Source organism: Danio rerio, chromosome 19, assembly GCF_049306965.1.
Source record: "Danio rerio strain Tuebingen ecotype United States chromosome 19, GRCz12tu, whole genome shotgun sequence".
Classification (NCBI taxonomy): domain Eukaryota; kingdom Metazoa; phylum Chordata; class Actinopteri; order Cypriniformes; family Danionidae; genus Danio; species Danio rerio.
Window position 1 is genome coordinate 40,432,234 of NC_133194.1, and position 27,767 is coordinate 40,460,000.

The following is a 27,767-nucleotide window of genomic DNA, read 5'->3' on the forward strand; positions in this document are numbered from 1 at the left end:
TATTTTTTTCATAGGACAAACATAAATATTTGGATTGATTCTCTCCACAATCTCAATCAATCAATCACCCTGAATATGAAACTAGTTACAAAAAAAATATTGTTAAAAGTCAAGTTTGTTTCTCAGGCAACAGTAATAAGCTTGAATATTGTACATACTCTTATTTAAAAACAAAACTACTACTTAAAAGCATGTTTTTTCTTTGCATTATGTCTCTATTTTTTCCATTTTTCTCATTCTTCATTTGCCTCCCCTCTCCCTCGGCCCCTGTCAGTTTGTGCATGCTGTCCCATCGCTCTCCTCCGAGCCCCGACCCGTCCATCTCCTCTGTGGTTTGGGTCGGACCCAATGATCATGAGCTGATATACACCTGTCCTGACTGTCAGCGCACTGAGACTCAGTTCAGCTAGAGCTCACTCAGCCCCTCACATCACACGCTTATGGCCAATCACCTCTGCTGCTCACGCTCACATGTGCCTTTCTGACCAATTACACGGAGACGTTTGGTGGAGGTGAGCAGACAGTAGAATGTAGATCAGTAGTCTAGCTACATATACACTACAAAAAATGTCTCAAGAAGTTTTTAAAATCGATTTTAAAGGTCGGTTTATTGGCAAAGCATTTTTGCTGATTTCAATATTAAGTGTCACGTAATTAACATAATAAAAGTGTATGCAAATACACCTGTATTTACACAACCTGACAAAAGTCTTCACAAGTCATCAATCCCAGTTGTAAGAGCAACAAATAATAACTTGACTTCTAGTTGATCATTTGGAAAAGTGGAAGAAGATATATTTTTTCTGCTGAATCATCTGTTGAACCTACTGGAACCAACATGAACACAAGATTATCACAGAAATCAGTCAAGTTGGGTGAAGAAAAAAAAAATCATGGTTTGGGGTTACATTCAGTATGGAGGTGTGTGAGAGATCTACAGAGTGGATGGCAACATCAACAGCCTGAGGTATCAAGACATTTGTGCTGCCCATTACATTACAAACCACAGGAGAGGGCAAATTCTTCAGCAGGATAGCGCTCCTTCTCATACTTCAGCCTCCACATCAAAGTTCCTGAAAGCAAAGAAGGTCAAAGTGCTTCAGGATTGGCCAGCCCTGTCACCAGAGATGAACATTATTGAGCATGTCTGGGGTAAGATGGAGGAAGCATTGAAGATCAATCCAAAGAATGAACTCTGGGAGTCCTGCAAGAATGCTTTCTTTGCTATTCCAGATGACTTTATTAATAAGTCATTTGAGTCATTGCAGAGATGTATGGATGCAGTCCTCCAAGCTCATGGAAGTCATACATAATATTAATTCTTTTTCCACTGCACCATGACTTCATATTCTATACTGGACATTGTTTTTGTTAAGTGACAAGACTTTTGTCTCAGCAAAGTCAGACCTTACTGTTCTAAATAAATAATTAAAAATCAAGACATGATCATATTTTATTTTGGTAAAGTAAGCGTAATCAAGAGGCCTTTGCCTTTCATATAAGCCACTTCTGATACCAATTGGCCAACTAGAGGTCAAACTATTATTTATTGTTCCTAAAAATTGGATTGGCCACAAGACTTTTATCAGGTAGTGTATATGTTGTATGTATATACTATATTTATATATATATATATATATATATATATATATATATATATATATATATATATATATATATATATATATATATATATATATATATATATATATATGTAGAGTTCCAATGCAAAAACCTCTAGTGCCCTCTAAAATTTCTATAAAAAATGAACAATTTTCTCAGCCTCCTTTATTTATGTTGAGATATTTCACTTAAAAGACCAGAAAAAAGGACTTATTCTTTGCCATAAAAGTAATATTACTGACCATACAGTACACAAAGAATCATGATTAAAAACGTTCATTTTAGAGGAAAATTTCAGATGGTGTTTAAAGGTTTTTGCATATGATCTCTTCTATATATATATATATATATATATATATATATATATATATATATATATATATATATATATATATATATATATATATATATATATATATATATATATATATATATATAATGCAATGAAATGGTTAAATATGTCTTTGAAATTTTACAGTAAATAAAATGTTTATTCAAATTTACAGAAATTACATATATGCCATTAAGAAATACAAAATAAAAGCAGATAAAATTTTATTAAAATGAAATGAAATAAAAAATAAATATTGCAACTGTAAAACACAATAAAACATACTTTTTTGCAGTGTATCCAAGAAATATACAGTAAATTAAAAATAATAGCAAAGAATTGCCATCACTCCAATATTTTAGCCAGTTTTTGGAGCTACACTGCCCTCTGATGGTCAGATTCAACATAGCATCATCATCACCATCATCTTCATTCTAACACGTCTTTTTCATTATTTTATAATATAAAATACAGCTTTATTCCTTGAAGATCTTCCTATTTGAATGTAAAATCTGCATTTCACCCAAACATAAACATTTAGTCCCCATCAAGTGGTTCCAAACCTGTATGAGATTCTATTTTTCTGTTAAACATATATTTTGAAGAATGCTGGAAACTGATAGTAAGGAAAAAGTAATTGAAGTACATTACCAACATTCTTCAAAACATCTTATTTTGTGTTCAACAGCAGAAAAATAAATTCACACAGGTTTTTAACAAGGAAGTTGTAAATGGTGAACAAAAATTAAATGTTTTTGGGTGAACTGTTCCTTTAATACTCTTTGGATGATATTGTTTGACTTTGGTGGTAAAATCATGACGCTGGTTTAGAGGATGTTGTATTCACACATGTCTCCATCTCTATCATAGTACTCGATAAGGTAAGTTTGGTTTGTAGAGTTTAGTTTTGCTGTATTATGCTGCTGGCTGCTTTCTTTTGTCCACCGCTAAAGCACAAACTGCGCTTACTATAAATTTAGCATGACAGCTAATTACTAATCCTGATAATTAAGACTACTTGGCATTTCTTTGTGTCATATAAAAATATCACTACATGAATATTTATTAGGGTCAATTACTGCTGGAAAATAATACACTGCTCATTTAAATGTCAAAGTTATTACAGTATACAAGAGTCAAAGTGTCGCAGTTATGGTTTTCGATAGATAGATAGATGGATGGATGGATGGATGGATGGATAGTTGGATGGATGGATGAGAAACATTCCCACAGCATGATGCTGCCACCACCATGCTTTACTGTAGGGATGGTATTAGCTTGGTGATGAACAGTGCCTGGTTTTCTCCAAACGTAATGCCTGACATTCACTCCAAAGAGTTCAATTTTAGTCTCATCAGACCAAAGAATTTAGTTTCTTATGGTCTGAGAGTCCTTCAGATGCCTTTTGGCAAATTCGGGCAGCGAGTGGCTTTCATCTGGCTACTCTACCATAGAGGCCTGATTGGTGGTTTGCTGCACAGATGGTTGTCCATCTGTAAGGTTCTCCTCTCTCCAAGAATGCTGGAGCTCCATTGGGTTATTGATCACATCGGGTTATTGATGACTAAGGCCCTTCTCCCCCAATCACTCAGCTTAGATGGCCGGCCAGCTCTACAAAGTCCTAGTGGTTCCAAGCATCTTCCACTTACAGATGATGGAGGCCACTGTGCTCATTGGAACTTTCAGTCCAGCAGAAATTTTTCTGGAACCTTCCTCAGCCTTGTGCCTAGAGACAATCCTGTCTCGGAGGTCTACAGACAATTCCTTTATCTTCATGTTTGGTTTGTGCTTTGACATGCACTGTCAACCCTGGGATCTTATATAGACAGGTGTATACCTTTTCAAATCATGTCCAATCAACTGAATTGACCACAGGTGAACTCCAATTAAGCTGCTGAAACATCTCAAGCATGATCAGTGGAAACAGAATGCACCCGAGCTCAATTTAGAGCTTCACGGCAAAGGCTGTAAATATTTCTTTACATTTGATTTTTCAGGTTTTTTAATAAATTTGCAACAATTTCAACAAATTATTATTATTAATTATTATATTATATTATATTATATTATATTATATTATATTATATTATATTATATTATATTATATTATATTGCATGATGAATAAGCCTTAAATAAAGCATGGCAACCAGCAGCAGTGCATAAACAACTAACAAACCAAAATAGCCTCAAAAATCACCAAATGCGAGCCAATTCAATATTGAAAAGAGACAAACCACTCGAATAAACAGATGCAATACATTAGATATAGAGGTGAAAAGCAGTAGTGTACAGAATAAAAGTCTGATCCTTTAAATTATGTTTGTTATACAGACATATTACAAATCGTATGCGGATAAACAACCTAACAGTATCTTAGTGCATCTGTTAAAGCAAAATAACATCGCAGTGTATTAACAGCTGCCTGTTTTTTCTTTCCCAACAGCAAAAAGCCAAAGAAGCCCCAGAGACGACAGATGAACAACAGACTCAAGCCTCTGACTCTGGCTTATGACGGCGATGCTGACATGTAGCTTAACCACGTACGCTTTACAGTACAAAAAAACTGGTCTCCTTTCACAGTCGGTCATCAGTACAAGCCTCAAAAACAAGGAGACTCACGCAAACTCACCGACTGCTTTTTTTACAAGACGCTAATGGAACCTCAGAGAGAGACTCGACCCATGTTTATATAATGTTTCTGCTCCCCTTCTTCCTTTTTTTACGTTCAAACTTTTTTGACTTTATTTCACAAGAGCCTTCACAAACTCTTCAAAAAAAAAAAAATCTTCTTCAGGAAGTCTGCCTTCACCTTTCTGCCATCGACATCTTTCTGTAACATAGACTTGTCTTTTGGGAGGAAAGTCTGCAGGACCCTTTTTCAAATTTTTATTGAGAAAGCACAAAAATACGCCCGTCTCCTGTTTATTAACCTCACATTTCTTGACAGCTACTGCAATGTCAGTGTATTTGCAGTAGTACTCAATTTAACCAAGCGCTTTCAGCCCTGAAATATTCTTCCATTCCTGCTGGATCTATCTCTGCATTTAGCGATCAGAAGGATACTGAATGGGCTCACTAGCGCCCCCCTGTCAAAACTCTAGCCTGCCTTTCCTCTATTCTGTATCCAGGCTCCATTTTTGCACTATATTAGTGCCGCATGAACATTAACTTATAGCATTGCCATAGAAAACTGCCTCTCACAAAACAAGATGATGTATAGTCTTGTGCTAGACACATTTCTTTTTCTATAAAAAGAGCGAGAGATGACTAAAGTAGCCCTTTTTTTCATCTGATGGAACTCACCGAGGTTTATTTCCACATACTCGTTTACTGGTTTCCTCTTGTTTGTGATGGAGGGGCGGTTGAAAAGATTTTGTGAACTCCACAAACGCCCATGTTGTGTGTACAGTCAGAATCAGCCATGTGTTCGCTTTCTTTGCCTGATTGACTTGTGTGTGGTTCAGTGGTTTTCACTTTAGAGATCCAGGTCGGTGATGTTTATAGTGTGTTTCAGTTTGATTCCAAGGGCTCTGTGTTCATAATCTGAGCGCTCTTAACAGCATGATGTTTAATTCGGTTATCCTGCTGCGTCTGTGTGAACCTGTTCTGTTTGCAGCTCATCTGCTATGTGTGAAGCTGCGGTCACACTGCACTTTTTATTATTTGAATTACTGAGCTTACTAAAACTATACTTGCTAAATCAAGAAGGTCGCTGATTCGAACCTCGGCTCAGTTGGCGTTTCTGTGAGGAGTTTGCATGTTCTCCCTGCCTTCGCGTGGGTTTCCTCTGGGTGCTCCGGTTTCCCCCACAGTCAAAAGACATGCGGTACAGGTGAATTGGGTAGGCTAAATTGTCCGTAGTGTATGAGTGTGTGTGAATGTGTGTGTGGATGTTTCCCAGAGATGGGTTGTAGCTGGAAGGGCATCCGCTGCGTAAAAACTTGCTGGATAAGTTGACGGTTCATTCTGCTGTGGCGACCCCGAATTAATAAAGGGACTAAGCCGACAAGAAAATGAATGAATGAACTTGCTAAATCTGAGCTTACTAAAACTAACAACTATTTGCATCTGTGAGCAAAAAGAAAGTTTACTGCAGTAAAAATGAAAACAAACATTGCAAAAGTGAAAGCTAATTAACAATATTTATATAGGCTCATGGGACAGCATGGTAGCTTAATGGTTAGCACTGTCGCCTCACAGCAAGAAGGCCGCTGGTTTGAGTGCCAGCAGGGCCAGTTGGCATTTCTGTGTGGAGTTTGCATGTTCTCCCTATGTTGGCGTGGGTTTCCCCTACAGTCCAAACCCTGCAGGCACAGGACGCCAACATGACGTTGTACCCAAACTTGTGGGGACATCAAACTTTATTTGGAAATGAAAATCGAATTGAGTCAGGCTGACGTCAATGTTCAACGTCTGACCTAAAATCAACCAAATATCAACGTTGAATCCTGTTTCACCTTAACGTTGTGTGGACATTATCACTATGACATCTATCAGACATTGGATTTCAGTCACTTTCCAACACATTCTAAAATCAACCAAATATCAACGTAATTCGACGTTGTTATTGGACATTAAAATAACGTTGTCTTTAGACGCTGGCTAGACATTGAATTTTGGTCACCTGACATCATGACCTAAATCTAACCGAATATTAATGTCTTATGATGTTGTGTTTCTGCTGGGAAGACATCCAATACAAGAGTGTGTGTAAATAAGTCTATAGGTGGAAATGGCATACGTAGCGAATAGTTGGCGGTTCATTCCCCTGTGGTGAAAGGAAAATGAATGATTGAATATTACTAATATATTATATGAGCCTGTCTGGGATCTAAAAACACGACTTCTTAAACCCCAGCCAACATCATATCACTGTGAATAATTTGTCAATTCTAACATTCAGTATTTTTGCGTTTGATATGTGTCACCATATGCCAACAGAACGGGTTCATATATGACTTCAGAAATGACTGAAATGATCATCACGATCACAGACCATCTAATAACTGTGTACAAAAGCACAAACAAGTACTAACTTTGGGCCTACAGTCCACAGTAAATAAATAACACACGCTATTGATCTCTAAAGGCATATCATCAAGTTTGCTTTCTAATGCGATGGGTGAAAGGAATGTTTACTTACGTGTTAATACTTGTTTTGTTAATTTGTAAATACATGAATGATCTTTTATTTAATAATGATTTCTTTATTGAACATAAATTTACTCATTTTTTTACTTCACAAAGTGTTTAGTACGAACCTCTCGAAGTGTGTCTGACAGAGCGTGTTTGCGCGTGTGTGTGTGTAAAGTGTGCATGTGTGTGAGAGAGTCTGTTGTTACTGATCTTCGCTGGGGCGAACCAGGTTACTGTGTGAAATATTGCTTTCTTCTTTTCCTACAGGTTGTTTATATGTGTCTGATGAATTGCTGATAATAAACAACAAAAACATTGCTGTACACGTGTCTTACTTTAGTTTGCTTTTCTAGTAATAGTTGTGTTGTCAACTTAAGATAAATACACAGATTAGTCTATGACATAGACAAAAGTTTGTGTGTGTGTGCAGTCAGTGTATACAGTATATAATAATGCAAATGTATGGTTAAAAAAAAAGTAAAGTATATGTTTATTTAAGCATTAGATTTAAAAAAAAATTACACTCACTGGCCACTTTATTAGGTACACCTTTGCAACTGCTTGTTAATGCAAATGTCTAATCAGACAATCACATGGCAGCAACTCAATGCATTTAGGCATGTGGTCAAGATGATCTGCTGCAGTTAAACCAAACATCAGAATGGGGAAAAAAGATGATTTAAGAGATTTTGATAATGGCATGGTTGTTGGGGCCAGACGGGCTGGTCTGAGAATTTCAGAAACTGCTGATCTACTGGGATTTTCACCCACAACCATCTCTAATGGTCAAGAAAAAGAGAAAATATCCAGTGAGCAGCAGTTCTGTGAGCGTAAATGCGTTGTTGATGCCAGAGGTCAGAGGAGAATGGCCAGACTGGTTTCAGTTGATAGAAAGGCAACAGAAACTCAAATAACCACTCGTTACAACTGAGGTATGCAGAAGAGCATCTCTAAACGCACAACATGTCCAACCCTGAGTTAAATGGGCTACAGCAGCAGAAGACCACACTGAGTGCCACTTCTATCAGCTAAGAACAGGAGACGGAGGCTGCAATTTGCACAGGGTCATCAAAATTGCACATTGGAAGATTGGAAAAATGTTGCCTGGTCTGATGAGTCTTGATTTCTGCTGCGACATTTGGATGGTAGGGTCAGAACTTGGCGTCAACAACATGAAAGCATGGATCCATCCTGGCTTGTATAAATAGTTCAGGCTGCTTGTGGTGATGTAATGGTGTGGGGCACACTTAGGGCTCATTAATACCAATTGGGCATCGTGTCAACACCACATTCTACCTGAGTATTTTTGCTGACCATTGTCCATCCCGTTATGACCACAGTGTACCCATCTTCTGATGGCTACTTCAAGCAGGATAAAGCGCCATGTCATAAAGCGTGAATCATCTCAGACTGTTTTCTTGAACATGACAATGAGTTCACTGTACTCAAATGGCCTCCACAGTCACCAGCCTCAATCCAATAGAGCACCTTTGGGATGTGGTGGAACGAGAAATTCACATCATGGATGTGCAGCTGACAAATCTGCACTAACTGTGTGCTGCTATCATGTCAATATGGACCAAAATCTCTGAGGTTTATTTCCATTGCCTTGTTAAATCTATGCCACGAAGGATTAAAGCAGTTCTAAAGGCTAAACGGGTCTAACCCGGTATTAGTAAGGTGTGCCTAAAAAAGTGGCCAGGTTTTTTTTTTTTTTTTTTTTTCAGAATTGTTGCAAACAAACAAATTAAATTGAGTAACTTTTAACTTAATTTGTTTCAATTCAGCCCAAATTGTTTGCAACCACTTACCTTAAATTTAGTAAATCTTTTTTTTTTCAGTGCAGAAAAATGTTTGTTTCTGATGTTCTGCATCAGACAGACAGACAGACAGACAGACAGACAGACAGACAGACAGACAGACAGACAGACAGACAGATAGATAGATAGATAGATAGATAGATAGATAGATAGATAGATAGATAGATAGATAGATAGATAGATAGATAGATAGATAGATAAGCACATACACTACGGCCAATTTAGTTTATTCAATTCAACTGTACCACATGTCTTTGGACTGGGGGGAAACCCACGCCAACACGAGGAAAACAGTGCTAACCACTGAGCCACCGTGTCGCCCGCATCATCCTTATGTTCTGTGAAATATTAACTCGTTTTACTCGTCGTTGTTGATTAGTACCACTAGATGTCGCTACAACACAACATCTGAATGGCTGAAATACATGACAAGCATTTTATTTTACCGAGCCACAAATAACTGGTGAATTACAGCTAACTGGAGTATCAGATCTATCAATCTGATCTAAAATATTTTTGAATGGTTTCCCCAATGTTCCCCCTTCACAAACATAAATCCACCACATGGCTTACAGTACAGTAGCCTAAAATAATATCACAGATAATCATATACAATCAAAGGAAAGCTTCAGAAGATCTCACAGCTGGAGGTTGTTCCCATTTATAGAGTTGAACATAAAGTGTCAGTGCCTACAGTGTAGGATGTTCTTGTTCTTATATTAACAGTAGAGTCGTCCCGCTGCCCTCAGCTTGTTAAAGTCATATCTGGCTTTAATCAACAGGGTCACAATGCTCCTATGATTATAATCATGGCTTGAGGCCTGTGGGAGTCTTCAGTCCTCATTACCCAATCAGTAATTATCACAATCATGTCTCTTGGCCCTCATACCAATTGAATTCCACAGCTAAGAGATGGAAGTCTTACAGACTGACCTAATCAATTAAGTCCCAGCACATGGCTACTTCAATCCGATGACTTTGTCCCAACCTCTGAGTTATCAAGATGGAGGGAAAATTTGATTAAGCAGAAACCGACGTTTGGATTCCCGGAATTTCAACTCTGAAGAGAAGGAAGGATGTTGGTTCACTTTTGGTCCAGCAATGAGGAACTGTGATAATCTTGGGCAGATAAATCAAGCTCTGGCTCTGTTACACCATTAGGTTGCACTTTAGGGAGTTTTGAACCTTCAGCTCTTGACTGATTTGAGGAGCTGCATTCACATTGTCCCAAATGCTCAAACACTGGGGTGAAACTTAAAGAGACGGTACAATTAAAATGTACGCCATCCTCAAGTCAATACAAAGCTGTACTGATTTTAAAATATATTATTATATGCACAAAAACTAATTTTCACAATAAGTACTTTAATTTTATGGTCTCTTTGAAGGTCATGTGATAATAAAATCAAAGTTTTTTTTTTTTTTTAGATGTTAGCATCATGTTAGTTTTAAGCAAAGCCTACACATCATGGGCTCCAAAACTGACAAAATTATCATTTAGACAAAATAAACCAGATATAAACACACAAAACTTGCTTACATTCAGTGTCACATCCGCTTAAATGGATCAATTATTTTTTTCAACATCACCTCATACCTTAGTTTCTCATCAAATTTCTGACCAATCATATGCTCTCTAGTACCAGACATGTCCGTACCCTTTATAACGCTTCTCATTTGATGATTTCAGTTAAGGTTGTTTAATTTTGAAATAAAAAATGCACATTTGAATTGAAAGCACACTACGAGACCTTTAAGAGGTAGGCCGCTTCCATAAGTAGTTCGTTAAAATCAGTATGGTTTAAATTTCTTTTTGGCTTAGTCCCTTTATTAATCTGGGGTCACCATAGCCGAATGAACCACCAACTTATCCAGCATATGTTTTACACATCGGATGCCCTTCCAGCAGCAACCCATCACTGGGAAACATCCATACAAACTCATTCACACTCATACACTATGATCAATTTTAGCATACCCAATTGACCTATAACACATGTCTTTGGACTTGTGGGGAAAACTGGAGCACCCGAGAAAAAACCCACGCCAACTTCGCCACCGCATCACCCTTACCTCAAAATATGAAGTTCAAATGCAAAAACCTCTAGGCCTACGTTTGGAAGTCTTCTGTCTGAAATTTCATCAAAAATTAGCATGTTTTCAGTAATTGTACTCTTATGCAAAAGAATACACTCATCTCATTGCGTTTAAAGTAAAATAACTGGATGTAAACATGAGATAGATGCTAATTTAAGACAACACTTGGAGGTTTTGGCATCTGAAGTTTTCATATCTTCTTCAATGTTTAACATATGACAAAGTCAAACAGGTTTGAAACAAGTAAAAGGTGAGTACCCCTTTACATTTTAGGTGAACTTTCCCTTTAAGAAAGACGCCATGTTCCCAAAAACTTCATTGATTTCGCTCATGAAACTTCTTGAAACTTTCTCAAAAGGCCCATGCTGAAACGAACAACTTGAGAGCATACTGAAATCAAAAAAACATTTGCCGTCTTGAGCAGTGAGACATTTGTCATTGTTTAAATAGTCGAGTTTGTAATTCACCATAATCGGAGTCATTAACCCTCCTGATTGTGTGCGGCTTTCTGAGATGCAGATGCGCTGGACTTTGTGTACGAGTATCGGTCTGGCCGCGTCTTCGAGTCCAGCCGTCAGTTTAATTGCCATGCGGAAGCACTTGATGCGCGCCAGCTGCATCCTGCGACCGGTGCTCTGATCCCGCATTTGTCTCTGTCATTGCCTTCGGCTCCGCCCGCTCCAGCACTCTTATGAGCCATGCTGGCAGCACTACCAGCCTGCACCAACTCCACATGAAAAGTCTCCCTCTCTTTCTTTCAAAAACCTGCACACACATATGTCCTTCAAATCAAGCTTTCAGGATGACAGGGTATGCCAGGGTTATTATAGTTCAGTATTTTAAACGAGATTTTATTTCAGTGTTGTTATGACATTTGCTTTATATTTCAGTTGAGTGTTGACTAGTGTCGTTGATGTTTTTAAGTTAGTAAGTCAATTTTTTCTGTTCTGCAGGAGAAAAAAGCTGGTTTGGATGATGTGATGGAGGTGAGTAAATGACAAAACATTATTTTTGTGTTTGTGAATTAGCAATGAAAGAGATCTATAACCTAATTAAATAGATTTTTTTCTGTAAACGTTAAAATTTTAGTCAAAAACAGTGTTGGGCACATTCTTAGTTATAGTTCATTTTCACAAATAGTAACTGAGTTGGTAAGTGAGTTATATTACTAATTACCAAGGAAAGTAACTATTGCATTACTTTAAAAAAAAATCTAATTAGTCAGATGACTATATATAAACCATTGTGCACTAATCTACACTATTTTTATGGTGTTGTGGGACAATGTGAGAGACAATGGCAGCATATGCTCAACTATATATCTAGATGTTATTTAGTTTAATTCTGTCTTACTCTGAGGAACAAGTGTTTGCGGTGGAGAAAATTAAGTTATATTTGCTTTGACGCAGTGACTTCGTCTCCTCGTTTGGTAGAGCTCACGTTATCACCAGCGTAGCTGCTAATTTTGTAGTGGCATGTGACAACATGAGTGCTTGATTAGATTAGATTTACTTGTCACCGATGCAGAAAGACTTTTCCCAGGTATATGTTGCACGATATTTAAACATTCTTGCCTTTCACCTCAACGAGGGATAAGTAGTGCTTATATTTCTAGTTTGCAAACGCTACCTTTGAACTTGTTGGATTTGCCATTGTTCTGACTCCTGAGGCCTATTTCATGAACTAAGCTTAGAGGGAAAAGCCAGGCTTATTTTCGTAAATCAGGTTTTTTAATGGAGGATTCTGTACAACATTATATTATATTATATTATTTATTCATTCATTTTCTTGTCGGCTTAGTCCCTTTATTGAACCGGGGTCGCCACAGCGGAATGAACCGCCAACTTATCCAGCAAGTTTTTACGCAGTGGATGCCCTTCCAGCCGCAACCCATCTCTGGGAAACATCCACACACACATTCACACTCACACACTCATACACTACGGACAATTTAGCCTATCAAATTCACCTGTATCACATGTCTTTGGACTGTGGGGGAAACCGGAGCACTCGGAGGGATTATATTATATTATATTATATTATATTATATTATATTATATTATATTATATTATATTATATTATATTATATTATATCATATTATATTTGTTACTATTATATTATATTATATTATATTATATACTATTATATTATATTATATTATATTATATTGTATTGTATTGTATTGTATTGTATTATATTATATTTGTTACTAATATATTATATTATATTATATTTTATTATATTGTATTATATTATATTATATTATATTATATTATATTATATTATATTATATTATATTATATTATATTATATTATATTATATCATATTATATTTGTTACTATTATATTATATTATATTATATTATATTATATTATATTATATTATATTGTATTGTATTGTATTGTATTATATTATATTTGTTACTAATATATTATATTATATTATATTTTATTATATTGTTTTATATTATATTATATTATATTATATTATATTATATTATATTATATTATATTATATTATATTATATTATATCATATTATATTTGTTACTATTATATTATATTATATTATATACTATTATATTATATTATATTATATTATATTATATTATATTATATTATATTGTATTGTATTGTATTGTATTGTATTATATTATATTTGTTACTAATATATTATATTATATTATATTTTATTATATTGTATTGTATTATATTATATTATATTATATTATATTATATTATATTATATTATATTATATTATATTATATTATATTATATTATATTATATTTGAAGTAAATTGGGCATAGTGTACAATTGTGTGTATAAATGCGAGTGTATGAGTGTTTCACAGTACTGGGTTGCCACTGGAAGGGCATTCACTGCGTAAAACATATGCCGGAATAGTTGGCCATTCATTCCGCTGTGGCAACCCCTGATAAATAAGGGACTAAGCCTAAAGAAAATGAACAAATTAATGAATTTTATTATATTATATTATATTATATTATATTATATTATATTATATTATATTATATTATATTATATTATATTATATTATTATAAAATAAAATAATGCGTTTTTTTTTTTTAATGGAGCTTTTCAATTAATCTCGTTCAATCATATTTTCTAGAAAAATAAATATTGCTATGTCAGTTTTTTCCCCCCAGTAGTACGCAGCTCTAGTTCATACAGCATGTAATGTGTAAGAAAGCTTGAGCAATGGTTTGTGGTGTAAAATAACACCTGGCCGCTGGCACCTGGCATAAGAGCGCCAGAGTTTGGCCTAATTGAAAGCCTCCCCATTGTGTCACCACAGCCCTTGTGGGGTCTGTTCCCTTCTTTCTGAAACATCTGCCCACACAATCAGGCATTCAGCCATGCCAGCTGAGCCATGCCACAGCAGTGTATTGCCAGCGTCACTCAGCTGGCTCAATCTTCCTCTTCCTCCTTTTCTTTATCTGTCTTTCCCTGTCTTTATCCCTCGCTTCTCTTCCACTGAACCGTTCGGAAATGGAAGTCTCTACCCTATAATCTGCTGTTCTCTCCGGCAGATTACATGGTTCGAGTGAATGTGAATGAGAGTGAGAGAGGACCAAAGGTAGGCTGTGTTAAATTAAACCCACTTGACCTCGTGATTATACTGAAGGGAGAGTGTGTATTGTGCGCAGGTGTCCGCAGATTTGAGCATCACATCCGTGTATGTTAAGCCTGGATGTATATTCCAAATGATAAGTTAAAAGATCGCAAGGAGTTGGATTGTTAAAACGTGATCTCTATTGTACTGTAATGTAAAGAGAATGGGATTAATTCAAAGCTATTTCCCGCTCAGTACTGATTAAAACTGAATACAACAGGTAAAAGTACATACTTGTGAGAAAATAAGATTGTGAGTTTCTTTGTCTCTGTTGAAGACAAAATAAGCTATTCTGAAAACTGTTGGAAGCCAGTAAAATCAGGGTATTTTTTGTCCATTTTATATCAACAATCCGTTCAATTTCATCTCCCATGACATCTTCATGAAATACAATTTCAAATCCGTTTCCAAACAAAAAAAGGAAAACTAAGGAAACAGATGCTTTTCATTTTTTCTTTTGCTCTTAAAAGACGCAAAAAGATTTTGGCTCGATTTTCTTTTTTGTGTGTGTGTGTGTGTGTATGGCAGAAAAACGGATAAACAACTTTAAATTTCATTATAAACTCTCAGAAATTAAGGAGGGGTGGTACCTTTTCAAAAGGTACAAGTTTGTACCTTAAAGGTCCATATTAATACCTTAAGGGTACATATTAAGACGTAAAAAGTACAAAAGTGTTCCTCTTAAAATTTGTAGGTACTAATATATACGTTTGAGGTACCAATATGGACCCTTTAAGGACAAATGTGTACCTTTTTAAAAAAGGTACCACCACAGTGACAACTCGTGTACCTTTATTTCTGAGAGGTGTACACATGTAGGTGGTGCTGAAACAGCCTTTTTCCTCTGATTGGTCAAACAAATCTGAGCTTGTGACGTCGCCCTCAAAATAATAGTCCAACAGGCTTTTAATTTTTCATTTGTTCATTTTCTTTTTGGCTTAGTCCCTTTATTAATCTGGAGTCGTCACAGCGGAATGAACCGGCAACTTATCCAGCAAATGTTTTACGCAGCGGATGCCCTTCCAGCCGCAACCCATCTCTGAGAAACATCCATACACACTCATCTACACACATACACATTCACCAATTCACCTGTACCGCATGTCTTTGGACTGTAGGGGAAACCGGAGCACCCGGAGAAAACCCACGCGAACACAGGGAGAACATGCAAACTACACATAGAAACGCCAACTGACCCAGCAGAGGCTCGAACAAGCGACCTTCTTTCTGTGAGGCAAACATGCTACCCACTGCGCCAAAGTGCTGCCTCAAAATAAAATCTTAACAAAAATAAAAGAAAAAGTAAATATTACAAAAAAATACATAATTTGACAAATGTACGTACATACAGAAAACACACATCACCTGCATTATTTTTAATGTATATAAGTGAAATGCAGGTTTCTGAAAGCAATATTACTCTACTCAAGTATGCTGTTGACATGGCAGTGGTTGGACTTATGGTCAAAGGAAAGGAGGAGCTAGAGAGGGCCTTCTTTGAGCACGTAGAACATCTGGTGACATGGTGCGAGGAGTGTGCTTTGTCACTAAATGCTTTAAAAACTAAGGAGCTAATTATTAGTAGCCTATATGTCATCCAGTTACCATTGAGGGTCAACATGTGGAGATTGTAAACAGTTTTAAGTATCTGTGAATTATTTTAGATAGTGGCTTAAAATTTGGTGAACACGCAGACTATATCTATAAGGCAACACAGAGACTCTTTCTTTTAAGGAAATTAGTAAGTGCATTCTTAAGAAGGTCTATACCAGTCCGGTTGAAAGTATTATGTCCTATAATATTTCTTGCTGGTACGGAAATCTTGAAGCTAGAAGCAAGTATAAACTTGCAAACACGGCTAGTAAGATCATAATGGAGCTCCAGAAGCAGCTTGTGGAGCTGTTTATTAACCAGACCAGACAGAAAGCCTCACAGATAGTTCAGGACTCAACTCATCCTCTATGAATTGGAAAAGCTTCCTGCTGTTAGACTATAGAGAGTACCCACAGCAAAAACTACATTTTTTAAAGAAATCTTTTATACCATCTGCTATTACCATATTGAATAAATGACCATGAAATAGATTGGATGTCTAGTGTTGTGTGTTGGTAATCTGTGGTGTAGGAAGCTTTGTGTTTGTGCTCTGTGTTTGTGTTTTTGTATTTGTGACGTTTGGCAGGCCAAAAATTAATTTCCACACGTGTGGACAATAAAGTTTTCTATTCTATTCAGAATTGTGATGCAGATTTGTGAGACGTAATGTTGCAGTTATTTAAAATAAAGCAGCCTCTAAAAAATTGCTGTCTATAATTTTTTTGAGTTGAATCAACCTAACTTTTCTAGTCATCTCAACTTGCATCAGTAAAACAGACAAAAATCATTCATTCATTTTCTTGTCAGCTTAGTCCCTTTATTAATCCAGGGTTGCCACAGCGGAATGAACCGCCAACTTATCCAGCAAGTTTTTACGCAGTGGATGCCCTTCCAGCCGCAACCCATCTCTGGGAAACATCCACACACACTCACACACAATCATACACTACGGACAATTTAGCCTACCCAATTCACCTGTACCGCATGTCTTTGGACTGTGGGGGAAACCGGAGCACCCGGAGGAAACCCACGCAAATGCAAGGAGAACATTCAAACTCCACACAGAAATACCAACTGAGCCGAGGCTCGAACCAGCGACCTTCTTGCTGTGAGGCGACAGCACTACCTACTGCGCCACTGCTTCGCCCACAGACAAAAATATTAAGTTAAATTTGTATAACTTAAAATATAGATTTAAAACCTGATTTACTTATTAAAAAAGGTAAAGCAACATTAAAAAAATATTTGTTGTCTTTTTTTTTTTGTCATTACATGTTTTTACAGTGCAGATTTTTGAGGTGTTAGGTCACAATGGGGTTCTGTATATCTACCTGTACATTAAGACAAAATAAATAAGATACACAGGCTATTCTTTGTGGCACAGGATATCATTAGATATCATAAGGAAGAAAATGAATGTAATGTTGAATACCCCCTCGAGTCATTAATTACCTGTCCTACAGACTTGACTGAGCAGAGAGGTCATGCATATACTGCAGGTCCTTTACAGGCCCCAGTAATGTGGCCTTCAGCACTCCGGGGTTATTTGAAGTTATTAACCCCAGGTTTTAACATCAATAGGCCATATGCTCCACATTCTGCTCCTGAGGCTGGTTGTGAGCAGTGTCCCCTCAGCCGTGCTCTGTGGAGCTGCGCTGGTCCTGGATGATGATACATCCCCGCAGGCCCATTTGCTGCATTCTGTGACTCTGAAGGCCACCTCCAGCATTCACAGCCTCGTCCCGTTTCAGCCGCGGTCTGAGATACTGCCTGAGTGACGCGTCAGACTGCTGCCGCGCTGTAGCAATGAGACCGCCACTGATTTATGGAGTCAGGCCCCTGCTGCTTTTTTTCTTCTTCCTCTTCTTTTTTTTACATGCATGCTTAGTGACAGCTGTGTAAAAATCTACACTGTCAGCACTTGCTGGTTCACATTTATTTATTTTATTTATTTTTTGCACAAGCATTTACTATTCACTGAGTGTCTTTATTCACAGCCCTCTTTAACATGTAGGATCATAATAAATTATAGATACCTAATTATTAATTTTTTATTGAAAACATGCTCTTTGTGATAAAAAATTATTCTTCCAGATGTTTTGGAAATTGAAATTCACGGTTATTATTTTTTCTAAACATTCTTATAAAAAAACATGCCTGAAAGCATGCCATATTTTTTGGTTATTTTGAACAGTTGCCTTTTTTTGTTGTTGTTGTTGTTGCTCTAAATAACTTTTTATATTTAGAAGAAATGTCATTATTCACAATGAATACTTTCCGGATGCACTATATGCACTACTGTATACTGTATATATACTGGTAGTGCTGTTGCCTCACAGCAAGAAGGTCTCTGGTTCGAGCCTCGACTGGGTCAGTTGCCGTTTCTGTGTGGAGTTTGCATGTTCTCCCTGCGTTCACATGGGTTTCCTCCGGGTGCTCTTGTTTCCCCCACAGGTCCAAAGACATGTGGTACAGGTGAATTGCATAAGCAAAATTGTCCGTAGAGTATGTGTGTGAATGAGAGTGTATGGGTGTTTCCCAGTGATGGGTTGCAACCAGAAGGGCATCCGCTGCGTAAAAACATATCCTTGATAAGTTGGCAGTTCATTCCGCTGCGGCGACCCCAGATTAATAAAGGGACTAAGCCGAAAAGAAAATAAATGAATGATTATATATATATATATATATATATATATATATATATATACATATATATATATATATATATATATATATATATATATATATATATATATATATATATATATATATATATAAACAGTATTGTCTTAAACAGTTATTCACATGATAGTTGGCTTGCAGTTTTATGTATTTCTGACATCACTGATTGACAGATCATGCTCTCTTTGCAGTCATTCGCCTAATTTTCTGTTAATCTATTAGATCTAAATACTGATATTTTAAGTGCTATTTTTAGCTGAATTAGCTTGTCGGATGGCCATTAAAACCACACTTTTTGATTTACCAAAAACATTTCCTAAAGATTTAGACTAAATAAATATGCATTAAAAACTTATTTTTAAATGCTATTTTATTACATCATAAATCATTAGGGAGAAAAAAAACAGGTATTTGTTAAAATTTTAAAGTAAAAACTGTAGTCTATTGTCATTTATTAGTGTCATTTATTAGGCAAATAACAACCTGACCAGCACATACAAGTTTACTCAGTCAGAATTTGGTGATTTGAATACATAATAAAAAAAATAATTAAAAAAATAAAATAAAATAATAATAATAATTATAATAATACAGAGCTTCATGGTTTTTCTAGACTCTCTTGTAAGAAAGTAATATTCATGCATAACAATAGCCAAATGAATATTCAAATTAATTTAATATGGGCCACTTTTGGTGCTTCAAAGCTTTTTATTGATAATTTTGTTAAGAATAAGGTCCAAGATTTTGAATAAAAGTTACTTGTGTAATATTTTCTCTATTTAACAACAATACAGTCAGTCAGTAGTGAAAGATGTTTTCTTGCACAGCTGTTGGACCCATAAAACAGAATTGTTATCATTGGTCAAAACTGATTAGCTGAAGTCACGACAGCCAAGAGGATTTCACTATTATTTACTATTCATAATGACATAGCAGTCAAAATAGGATAAAAGAGCTCATGTATGGGACCAATTCTGGACCTTTGTCAGTGAGGACACCCCCCAGAACACCCCCCTTAGATGTACACTGTTTGTTTATTAACAACAGAGTGATGCATAGATCATTATAAAATGTGACTAAAGATAAATATGACAACTTAAGTTGTGTTCTTCAGTTCTTTTCTTTCTTTTTTTACCCAAATTATGTCACTCTTTCATTTTTTAGGTCTCCACAATAAACGTTTGAGTCTTCAGGAATAGCCTATACGTAAATGTGTTAGTTGAAAGATGCGTTCAGTTTTTCATCACCATAGCAGTATCTGTGGAGTGTCGCTCCTCGAACACCGACACACGGAAACACTCAAAATAAAAATAAAAAAGCTCCTCTGGTGGGCTGAGAGTCTCTTTTAACTCTTCGCGATCGTGTGATTCCGTCGTCTCGGACCAATCTCGTCCTCTTCTCTAATCTCCCCCTTCATGCTCTCCTGTCGTCCCTCCCATCCGCGCGCCTCTCCGGATGTAGTAGCGCGCGCGTGGCTCTCAGCGCGCGATATAAAGCCTCCGCTGAGTGACAGCGCGCGCCTGAAAAGCCTCTGTCCTTGTTTCTAAGAGGACTTACGCCGCAGTCACTCCAGGCAGAAAGACCAGCGAGCATCTCCCATGACATCTTAATGAAATATGACTGTGCTTCACTCCTTCACTGGATTAATGCCTATTTAAGCGTGCATTCGCGCTCTCCCTCCCTTATCTGTGTCCAAGTTTAAAGCCTATTCTGTGGTCATGGGGTCTATAATGTCATTTTTGCCTAGGCTAAAGGTCTAAAGCGGATACCAAGTGGATCTATGTTCCTTACAGACAAAAGAAACAGCGCAGGGAAATTAGTGGAAGTTTGAGAGAAGGGAGGATGCGGGCGACGTGTTGGTGTGCCGTGTTTCTCATCACTCCGGCGGTCTACCTGGTAAGTGTTTCTTTTTTTACTCTCTCTCTCATCTTTTGCATCTCGTTTTGCTACCTCACTTACATCTTTTGTTTACCCTGTAGAAAAAAACTCGTGTCTGGTAATGTATGCGGTGCTATGGTTTTAGTGTTAAAAAAAAACTTGTACGTCTTCATTTGTGTGACGTAGAAACGCTTTAATGCGTTAGTTTGGGAGTTGTTTTTGAAAATAAGTTTAAAAGCTCTCTAAATCATCTGATTTTATTTCTAAAAGCGAGTCCTGTGCTGACAAAACATTGTTTCTGTTGGTTTTGCGAGTTGCGCTTCTGTTTTTGTCCTCACGGGGGCGCCAAAAGAAATGAAAATAGCGGCGTGAATAAACCAGCAGTGACAGTTCTGCACCCCGAGGAGAGTCTCTTTGATTTCCACTGTTCAATACACACTCAAACCACATCTACAACTAACTACATTTTGCAAATTGCCTAATCACTTTATTGACAAAGAATTAGGACAGGATTGCTAGATTGCGACGTAATTAACTTACCGAAAGTGTAATTAAATTTGATAAAACCGCATATTGCATTTTAAATGCGTGCAAATGAATTAAAATCGACACATCCTTGATAAACGCTGTTTATTATTGTGTTTCATTAATGGTGTGAACATTAAATGTTTTTTTGCCGATGTGTCTCTTTATTTTGGATTTATATAAACAATTTATTGAATGTACTTACATTTATTTTACTTTATGTATTTATTTCACAGTTTGTAAAATGTTTATAAAATTATCATTAATTATTATGACCTGTTGGTTTATTAAAATGTAAAGGTTATAAGGGCTGCAGCACGCGCCTACAGTTACACACACTAATAAAACATAAAATAAAGTTTCTTTTACTTAAAGTAGTACACGTAACATCACTTTAATTCAGAGAAAAGATATGTAGCATATTAAAAATATTGTATTTTTTATATTAAGATCTAAAGAGTCCTAAACGTATGGACTATTAAAATAATTATTCGTATACAAAGACTGATGATTAATATAAAATACTAATTGCACATAAGCTCAATATAATAATAATAATAATAATAATAATAATCATAATAATGAATAATAATAATAAACGCTACTTTTCAAACTCGCAAATCAAATACATTTTCTGTAACCTTCCTCTTAGTGCATTCAACAAATCACAAATCTTAGAATTGGTAACATAGAAATAATTATCTTTCAATCTCATATCAGCTAATATATTCCATAATGTTATTATTTTAACGAAATGCATAATAACTCAATAGTTTATTTAATTATTTATAGATTATTATTATTATCAATAGTTGTTGATTAGATACTATTTTAGTTTAATATCTAAAGATTAGCATGTCACAATGATGCTGAAAAGCACATTTATTTTCCATTTAATTGTCCATTCACTGCTCAAATGCCAGTAGATCGTCTCTATGTGTGTTTTGTTTCCTACTTTCTCACTTATTGTATTTTATGGAGGCCAGAGCAATTGAATTTTCTGAAGTGTGAGTCTGCTCGTGTCCATAAGGCGGTTTCAGGACCATGGACAGCGGAGCCCGACCTCTACCGTTTTGCTATTCTCCGTTTTATAGCTCCACTCTTTTTATTGATTTATATATAGCTGCCATTTGTTAAATTAAATTTGAGTTGAGATGCTGTCAGTTTCTGAGGGGTCTGTATGGGTGACAATATAGGCCTATACCTATAACGGGTTCGGTTTCTCCAATAATGTGTCCAAAAATGATGTTTTTATGTTAACCTGTGCAGACCACACACACTATTTATGTTGATTAGACTGCGTACATTCTCTTGCATGTGTGTGTGTGTGTGTGTGTGTGTGTGTGTGTGTGTGTGTGTGTGTGTGTGTGTGTGTGTGTGTGTGTGTGTGTGTGTGTGTGTGTGTGTGTGTGCAACAATGGCGCAATGGTCTAATCGCCTTAATTTTTATTCGCCGAAATTGTTCGGTTTATTTTCCTTTTGTAGTGGAAATTTTTTTTTCTTTCGCTGAAACACTCAACATAATCACTCGATGCTAAAATAAGTGGTTCATAAGAAAACTGAAGCCGGATGCTGTGGATCTCAATCGGCCCTTCTGCCGAGAGGCCTGAGTGGGAGAGTTGAACTTGGCTACTGTAATATTTTGATGTTTAAGCTTCGTGTGTGTGTGTGTGTGTGTGTGTGTGTGTGTGTGTGTGTGTGTGTGTGTGTGTGTGCCAGCTCGTCATGACCCTGATAACAGCAGAAAAGCGGAGCGCGTGCACGAGCGAACGAACATCTGCACTATATCAGCCAATTAAACAAGCGCGCTTTACCGTGTTTTTTTAAATATCAGTATTAGTATAATATATATATATATATATATATATATATATATATATATATATATATATATATATATATATATATATATATATATATCAACAAATCGGTGTCTCTATAGGGTAAACACGTGGATAATCTGCTTTTTGTAAAAATGGCGTGATATCTTATGTTGAAAATGATTTAATAATTGTAAGCTATTTGAGTTTGCCGCTCTAATATCTATACAGATGGACATAGAAGGTCACGTGGTAAATAACTAGCCTCCCCAGCAACTTTGATTACACTCAGCGAAATGTGCACAGCACAAATACAAAACAAACATGCAATGATGCATAAGGAACTACATTTTACGTAGCATGTCAAGAATTAATCCTCAAAACATATTGCTTGGTTAAATATATATATATATATATATATATATATATATATATATATATATATATATATATATATATATATATATATATATATATATATATTAAAAATATAAAATGATTCAGATTTTTTTCTACTACACTCTCAGAAAACCATTGTCTGTAACATTGCAGTTTGTACATTTAGGGACATGATTTGTACCATGGGAAACCAAAATGTACCTTTGGTCTTAAAACCTGTAGACACAATATTGTACCTTCATCAAAGGTTCAAATCTGATCCATAAAGGAGTGACAAGACTCTTTATACCTTAAGAGTGTCAAATCTGTTCCTTCAAGAACTAATTACAGGCATTTGCTTTATCCAAAATGTGTCAATTTATTTTCAGTAAATATAAAAATACATTTTTTAATAATGTTTTTTTAAAAAGTTTATTTTTGTGTAAATGCACCTTTTCCATTTACAATAAAGAATAAAAATACTTTAAATAAATCAAAAGATCTATTTTTTGCTAAACATTTCACAACACTTTTCACAAAACTGTTAAAGAAACACATTCTCCCATGTACAATATATTACTTTTACTTTTCCAATTTTCACAGAATACCTTTGTAATCAATTGAAAGTTGATTTAATTTACTTAATTTTAAAATAGAAATACAATTATGCAAAAGTGTTGTAACGAGATATGCACAATGTTTGATTAGTTTTACAATAGTAAAATGTCTGCATTAACACTTTGTATATGCAGGACTTTTGCTAGCTCACGTGCATAGTGGAAAGCAAATGCCAAAAGGTGCAGATATCAATAATAAAAATGTATTTATCAGAAAATGCTAAACAAATGTTTATTAAAATGCCTTAAATGTTTAGTTTAAATACCTATAGTTTTTTACCAGTTGTTTTGTATTATAGAGCTTAATAATGAATCTTTATGAGTTTCTTTAAACATATGCTATTAAATTAGGATTCATGTTTTTAAATAGAAATTATTCATAAATCACTTTGCCTTTTCTAGTAATATTTATTTTCATAGATATTGTAAATAAAGAAGGAGTTGTCCAACACTGTATACCTTTTTTTAGGAGCACAATTGTTGGTCTTCATTTTAATTGTACCATAAAAGGTACAGAACAGTATCATAAGAGGTCTTTTCTGTATGATATAAGGTACAATTTTTACAAAGGTACAAAACTTAAGGAACATTAATTGGACCACCGTTTACCTTTTTGTTTCTGAATGTGTAGGGTACTTTTTTCTTGGACAATTGAAGTAATTTGCATGCAGGTAATTACCAGTTTTGAGTATAGTATTTTACATTCACACCTCATAGTTGTTAAAGGACAAAGACGTGTGTGTGTGTGTGTGTGTGTGCGTGTGTGTGTGCGTGCGTGTGTGCGTGCGTGTGTGCGTGCGTGTGTGTGTGCGTGTGTGTGTGCGTGTGTGTGTGTGTGTGTGTGTGTGTGTGTGAGAGAGAGAGAGAGAATGTGAGTGTATTGTTTTTACATTTCTAAGTTTTAAAGTATTTTAACTATGTGTTTACATTTTTGAACATATTTTGAAAAGTAACATGCTTTTATTTAATTAATCAGCTTTTAGTACAAAATATTACCATTCTTAGTCCTTCACAAATGTATTTTAAAGTTACTCAAATCCTGTTTAGTGACTTTAATAATTTATATAAATTGTTGAACATATTTAGAAAATTAATTTATGTTCAATTAATCATTTGACTATTTTTTTTGTTAAATTTTCATTAAAATATTTCTTTTATTAATATTATTATTATTAGTTGTTGTTGTTTGAAATGTTGTTTTTTATGTCTAATATTTAATAGTATATGTTACAGGACTGCTTTAATCGAAAATAAAAAAAATATATTTTTCTTTAAATAATGGATCATTTTTACCATAATTTGAAAAGTAACTTGCTTTCAGTTAAGCAGCTTTAAGAGCAACATTTTTACATTCTTAGTTTTTAGTTCTCCATAATTATATATTTGAAGTGTTTATTTCAAAGCAATTCACATGTATTCTTTTACAGTATGTTAAAGTTACTCAAATACTGATTAGTAGCTTTAATAATGTATATAATTTCTTGAACATATTTAGAAAATTAACTTGTGTTTAATTAATTAATTAACCAATTTTCAGTTCAATTTTCATTAAAATCTTTCTTTTATTATTATTATTATTATTATTACTAGTAAATATTTAATATTTAATGATATGTGTCACAAGAATGCTGTAACTGTAAATAAATAGTTTATTTTCTTTAAAAAATGCAGATTTTTGAAAATATTTTGAAAAGAACTTGCTTTTTTGTTAATTAACCAGCTTTAAGTGCAACATTTTTACAATCTTAGTCCTTCATAATTAAATTATTAGATATAATTATTAGAATGACTGTCAGAGGTGTATTTCAATGTAATTCATATGTCTTCTACTACATTTTTACAGTATTTTAAAGTTACTCAAATACTGATTATAGTGGCTTTAATAATTTATAGAATTTCTTGAACATATTTAGAAAATTAACTTGTGTTCAATTTATCAATTAACCAATTTTCAGTTTATTTAACCCCCCAATATTGGAACAATATAAAATACATGTATGTCTCTTAAAATACAATATATGTTTTGGACATATTTGAGAAATTAGGAAATAACTTTACATAAGTAACTTTTATTTTAGTTAATTGATTAACCTGTTTAAATATATTTTCATTAAAAAAAAACTTTTTTTTCCCTTTTTTTTTTTTTATAATATTTAAACTATAACGTTGCATCTGTTTAAACTGTCCAGCACATATTTGTTAAATCAACTTGTTTGGCCTTTATTATTCAATTCAATTCAATTCAATTCAATTCAATTCAATTCAATTCAATTCAATTCAATTCAAAATTGCTTTATTATCATGACTGTAAATAATACAATATTTCCAAAGCTTGAAATAGGAGGACAAATTTAAAACTACAATAAAACAGCAAAATAAAAGAATAGAAACAAAATATCATAATAATTTAAACCTAAATGAACAATGTAAGAAATAAAAATGTGAACATTTCAAACCACAGTCTTTAACATATAAACACACACATAGACAAAGGGCCACTGTGGTAGACAGTAGGGAAGCATACAGTACTACACACATCACACACACACACATAAATGAGTTTATCTACTGTCTCTCAGGCTGTGGCGCATCCACATATCTGTCTCTATTTAACATCATTTTAAAACCTATCAAACCAAAAGATGAAATGCATCTAAATGTAATATTTTTCATCAGATTTTTAGCATTCTGTATGTTTAAAAGAAAATCTAATAAAGTTGCAGCACTTGGAAACAACACCCATGAATCATCTGCACATTCTCATATAGGCACATTTTATGTTTCGGGTACAACTGCATATATACATTGTGCTGGAAGTGTACTGTATGCATGCTCACAGATTCATTATTGTCGCTAGAAGCCGCACAGATGTACCTTGTTATTAATACACTTGAGGACAGAGCTACTCTCAGTCTGCTCAGCTGTTTTTAACCCTGATGAGTGTGTTGTAGGAGCTGCTGCATCCACTCCATTTAAAACTCTACGCTCAAGGTCTAAACTGACCATCTTTTGTCTAAGGATTGGCAGAGCGATGGCATGAAATGGTGAAAAGTACAAATTCATCAGCTCTTATTCCATTAAGCCTCGTCTGCGCTTCAGAAAACCACCTGATTCTGGTCCCAGCGGAGAAATTTCGACACGCCGGCTGTCGGTCTCTTTAAGCGGGTCAAATCACCCTCTCGAGGCCTTTAAATTAATAAGAACTTAAGTTGATTGGCGTGTTATGATCAAACACAGGGTAACTAATGTCAGCACTTGACTGGAGTGCTGTTTGTGGCATTAAAATGCTGTTTTCATTCTTTTGTGTGTGTGTGTGTATATATATATATTTCAGGTTTAATGTAGAATTGTTACATTTGTTTTCCTTTAAAATAACACCTGAAGTAAATCTCACTCACTATCCTTCAGCATAGTCCCTGATTAATCAGCGGTCACAACAGCAGAACGAACCGACAATTCATACTACACTCTGGTTTGCATACTGTATAATATACACACACACACAGTCAAAGCCAGAAATTATTCAAATCTCTTAAAATTTTGATTTAAATGTAAATATAAATCAAATAAATAAACGAAAGCTGAGAATGTTTTTTTCCCAAAATGATGCCTTGTACATCTTTTTGCA

The 27,767-nt window shown here is 35.0% G+C and overlaps 2 protein-coding genes across 14 annotated transcripts in view; both read left to right on the top strand.

Moving 5' to 3' along the window:
* The window catches only part of thsd7aa (thrombospondin, type I, domain containing 7Aa), a 267,241-nt gene extending 259,829 nt beyond the window's left edge, over positions 1-7,412 (top strand). For 3 of the 6 annotated variants that reach the window (XR_012394625.1, XR_012394621.1, XR_012394623.1), the window contains one exon: positions 4,399-7,412. Coding sequence is in view for 1 of the 6 variants with exons in the window: in NM_001122760.1 (NP_001116232.1) it covers positions 4,399-4,486 (88 nt within the window). In the remaining 5 variants the exon portion in view is untranslated. Of the gene's footprint in view, positions 1-274; positions 513-4,398 lie in introns of all 6 variants that reach the window. The other 3 variants (XR_012394622.1, XR_012394624.1, NM_001122760.1) reach the window with 2 other exon arrangements.
* Positions 7,413-10,590: 3,178 nt separating this feature from the next.
* nxph1 (neurexophilin 1) overlaps positions 10,591-27,767 on the top strand; it is a 79,604-nt gene continuing 62,427 nt past the window's right edge. Inside the window, exons 1-4 of one of the 8 annotated variants that reach the window (XM_073930762.1) lie at positions 11,682-11,818; positions 11,962-11,994; positions 14,564-14,610; positions 20,669-20,817. In XM_073930762.1, coding sequence (XP_073786863.1) covers positions 20,764-20,817 — 54 coding nt within the window. In that variant the 5' untranslated portion in view covers positions 11,682-11,818; positions 11,962-11,994; positions 14,564-14,610; positions 20,669-20,763. Of the gene's footprint in view, positions 10,672-11,681; positions 11,819-11,961; positions 11,995-14,563; positions 14,611-20,439; positions 20,818-27,767 lie in introns of those variants that run through there. The other 7 variants (XM_073930765.1, XM_073930763.1, XM_073930761.1 and 4 more) reach the window with 7 other exon arrangements.